This window comes from Myotis davidii, unplaced genomic scaffold, assembly GCF_000327345.1.
Source record: "Myotis davidii unplaced genomic scaffold, ASM32734v1 scaffold135, whole genome shotgun sequence".
NCBI lineage: Eukaryota > Metazoa > Chordata > Mammalia > Chiroptera > Vespertilionidae > Myotis > Myotis davidii.
The window spans coordinates 7,825,321-7,829,551 of record NW_006289813.1 but is presented as its reverse complement, the minus strand read 5'-3'; the positions used below and the strand labels follow the sequence as shown (position 1 = coordinate 7,829,551).

General features: G+C 51.6%; 1 protein-coding gene across 1 annotated transcript in view; it reads right to left on the bottom strand.

Moving 5' to 3' along the window:
- Nucleotides 1-4,231, bottom strand: part of PLEKHG4B (pleckstrin homology and RhoGEF domain containing G4B) — a 44,377-nt gene that overhangs the window by 14,809 nt on the left and 25,337 nt on the right. Inside the window, 3 exon segments of the mRNA XM_015563083.1 lie at nucleotides 1-741; nucleotides 1,489-1,647; nucleotides 1,728-1,844. The exon segment at nucleotides 1-741 is cut by the window's left edge and continues 4 nt beyond it. Of these exon segments, the coding sequence (XP_015418569.1) occupies nucleotides 1-741; nucleotides 1,489-1,647; nucleotides 1,728-1,844 (1,017 nt within the window).

Below are 4,231 nucleotides of genomic sequence, written 5' to 3'. Positions count from 1 at the left end.
CCTCCTCCTGTCCTCCTCGGAGGCGTGGATCCTGGAGGGAGAGGATAGGCTCCGGTTCCGAGTGACCAGAGGGCTTTTGGCATGTGGCCTCAGGGGGGACTTCTTCTCTGAGGCCACCATGCTGGCCACCTCCAGGCCTTTGATGAAGCCCCCAGTGTGGGCTGGCCAGTGGGAGTCCCTGGGGCTACTGTCAAGCTGTGGCATCTCCGAGGTGAGTGTTTTCTTCATCATTTTCTTCAGGGGCTGTTTCCTGTGGTGGATGATGGGCATCTGGATGGGCGCAGAGGAGCAGGTGGAACTGTCGTCTGGGGTATGTACACCTGAGTCCAGGCGCTCACCGTCCTGCCCGCAGAAAGTGACCTGTCCAGGGAGGCTGGACAGCAGTTGTGCCCACTCCCCAGCGTAGCCCTGAGGGTCCGTGAGGGGGGTCCAGGATGGCTCGCAGAGCCTTATCTCAGCCCCTTGGATGAGCTCATGCTTCAAGGGCCCCAGGTCTGGAAGGGGTGCACCAGGGCCTGGGAGAGCCTCAGAAAGGGCTTCTTGGGAGCAGAGGTGCATCTGCTGGCACTGCAGCCACAAGGCGTGCCACTGCTGCAGCGCCTGCTGGCTGCCCAGGCCCAGCACCGCCACGCTCGCCGACACCCCCCTGGCATCCTGGGGACAGCTCTTCAGACACTCGGCCACCAGCTCTGGGCCCAGAGGTTGCAGGCACTCACCACCGTGCAGCATCCCCCTGTTCACCTGTGCAGCAAAGGGGGTGCAGGTCAGTGCAGTGATGGACTCGCACAGCCCAATGGCTCTGCAGGCCCCACCCAATGTTGTTCTGCCATCCACGCACCCACATCGCGGAGCAGGGTGAGACAGGCAGCCAGAGTGAGAGGAACATCCCTCTGCCCATGGGGGCAGCTGCCATCTGGACTCACCCAGAGGGCTCACACAAGTCCTCCACAGCCCCCAGGGCACCGTGACGGTGTCCCAGGACCAGGGGATGTCTGCGAAATCAGCTATTCCACATCTCCGCCTGGTGCGGGGGCCCCGAGAGGCATGACAGCAGGCAGAGATCGCCTGCCTCTGCCCTGCCCTGTGCTGGCCTCCAGACTCCTCGAATTCTGTCAAGAGGGGCGGTGCTCCTGAGGGCTGTAGTCCCAGGGTCCCCAGTGGCCAGGCAATTCTAGGGTGCTGTGAGGTCACAGCGCGTGCTGTACTGTGGCGATTATTTTGGGGACCTTGGCAGTAAGTGTACTTTTATAACAGCTGGTAAACAAGCAAAAAAGTCCACATGCCCATTTGGCCCATGTGTTCAGAACAATGAATGAACTCTTCACAGGTCTCCTGGGAACCAGGGGCGTGGTCTGACAGGAGTGCTGGCCAGCTGTCCCAACGCCCCGCCCACCCAGACCAGCAGGGGGCAGCACTCACTAAATGTCCGAGGAGCAAAGGAGGAGGGCAGCACACGTGGGTCCCGGAGAACTCCGCTGGGTCTCTTACCGCTAGGCAGAACTGGGAGTGGCGGGCCCGCTGGGCCAGCCCTCCCTCCGTCCACTCCTGGCCGGCTGTGGCGCTCAGATTCCCCCCCGCGTCCTGCACCGTGTCCTCTGTGCCTGAGTTGTTCTCTTCCTTCAGCTGTCGTCCTTCCTGACGGCACTGCTGGAGCCCAAGGAATCAACCATCAGCACAAGCTGGGCACTTACTCTGGGGTCCCGGAGCGAGGGCTGGGCTGCACCCACCGTTGACCTGGGGTGCCTGACCCGCAGCTCCGGCTGCAGCAGCTTCACGTTCTCAACAGGGAGCAGCTCCAAAGGGCTTGGCCACGTCTCGTGCTCTCTTTCAAACCATGCTTTGATCTACGTGGGAAAAGAAGATTTTACTTTCACACGTGTGAAGGAGTCCAGCTCCAAGACTGTGGAGGAAGGAGGCGTCAGGTGCCACCCCGGGGGCTGGCCCGCGCGTTCCAACTCCTTCTCCTGATGCACACACGGCGTCTCACTCGAACACGTGAGTAGCTACATCACAGTGAGGGCCACAATGAAGGCTCCAATTTACAACTATTTTCATTGCTTGGAACTGGAAATTGAGATCATGGAAAAATAGATCCAGAACTCTCAGTGTTGAAACTTCTTACTACGCTAAACATACCCAGGAAATAGTCTTCAGGCTGGTGGTGCTTGGACACCGGGGGCTGCCTGGGAGTGACAGAGGGGCCGGCGGCAGCCCTGCCTGCACCTGACAGTGTCATGAGGTCCAGGTTTTCATTTTAGAGACAGATTTCATGGCACTATCTCGTGGTTCAGACTGAACATGTCAGAGGGAAATGCTTCTTCCTCATTCACAGTTCTCACTGGAGAGCAATGCCAGGGACCTCTGGCTGTTAGGTGCCCAAGAAGAGAGGTCTGTTATTAAAAACAGTGGGATCAGGCTGCACCATGACCACAAGGATTGGATTCAGTGCTCCCAGCTGTACAGGCAGAGGAGAGAGATCATTGGACATTCTTTGTGGGGAAAGTCATGGAGAAAAATATCAAGGCAAGAATTCTATTTTATTATTTGTTAATTTTTAACATCTTTATTGTTGAAAGTATTACATATGTCCCCTTCCCTGACCCCTCCCCCATTGATCCCCTCCACCCCACTCCCACCCCTCACCCCAGGCCCTCACCTCCCCACTGTCTGTGTCCATGGGTTATGCATGTATTCATACAATGTCTTTGGTTGATTACCTCCCTCCCACCTACCCTCCTAGATTCTTCACTCTGTTTCATGCTTCCATGTCTCTGGATTCACTCTGTTCATCAGTTTGTTACTTAGATTCCAATATGAATGAGATCATGTGATGCTTGTCTTTCTCTGACTGTCTTATTTTACTTAGCATGATACTCTCCAGGTCCCTCCACGCTGTCTCAAAGGGTAAGAGATTCTTCTTTTTGACTGCTGCATAGTATTCCGTGGTATAAATGTACCACAGCTTTCCCCCCGCTCCCTCCCCACTCATCTACTGATGGACGCTTGGGCTGTTTCCAGACTTTAGCTATTGTAAATTATACTGCTATGAGCATAAGGGTACATACATTCTTTCTGATTGGTGTTTTCAGGTTTCTTAGAATATATTCCTAGAAGTGGGATCACGGAGTCAAATGGCAGTTCCACATTTAGTTTTTTGAGGAAACTCCATACTGTTTTCCATAGTGGCTGCATCAGTCTGCATTCCCACCACAGTGTACTTTTCTCCACATCCTTGCCAACACTTGTCCTTTGTTGATTTTTTGATGGTAGCCATCTGACAGGTGTGAGGTGATACCTCATAAAACAAGAATTTTATAAGGAAGCACCGGTGATGTCAGAGCTGCTGGGGGCAGGAGCAGGAAATGGACAGCACAGCAGAGGCCTCTCGGAGGTGGAGTGCGCCCTCCAATCATGTGAACAAATTTAATTCTAGTTGGTTTGAAGATTTAAATGAGAAAATTAAAACCATAAAGGTCGTACGATGGAATATATTAGTTATTCTGTAACCTTAAAGTAGAAAAGGCCACTTCAGTCATAAGCAAAGTTAAAAGACAAATTATAAACCGGGGAAATTATTGCAATATAATGAAAGGATCAGAAGTGACACAATGAAACTATTACAAACAGTAGAGAAACTGGCCAAGTGCAAGAAAATGAAACTTATTAAAGAATAAATACAAATAACCAATTAATGCATGAAGACAGAGCTCCACTACAGCATAAAATCCCAAATGCAAACACTGGTGAGATTCTGAACTTGTACTCGTCAGATGAATGTGACAATAATCCACGCTGGGCAGGCTGATTGGGGCCACTTGCCAAATGTGTGAAAACAGTGCTGAGCCGAGGAATTTGTCCACAGTGAACAACCCAAAAAGTGAGAGAGGCAGACATAGTGATGTTTATGACAGCAAAAAGCAGGGCTGCTCGGGGTACTGGGCATATAGCCCACCAGACAAAGCAAGTCAGAAGCAACTGTGTGCAGCATGATCACACTTAAAAAAAACAATCCTCACCCAAGGATGGATGGATGGATATGTGCGTGTGTATGTGTGTGTGTGTGTGTGTGTGTGTATATGTATGTATGTATATATATATGTGTATATATATAATAAGAAGGAATTAAATACTGTTACATGTTACAAGGTGGACAAACTTCAAAAACATGCTAAATGAAAAAAAGACACAAAAAGTCACGTGTTGCATGATTCCATTTATATACAATGTCCAG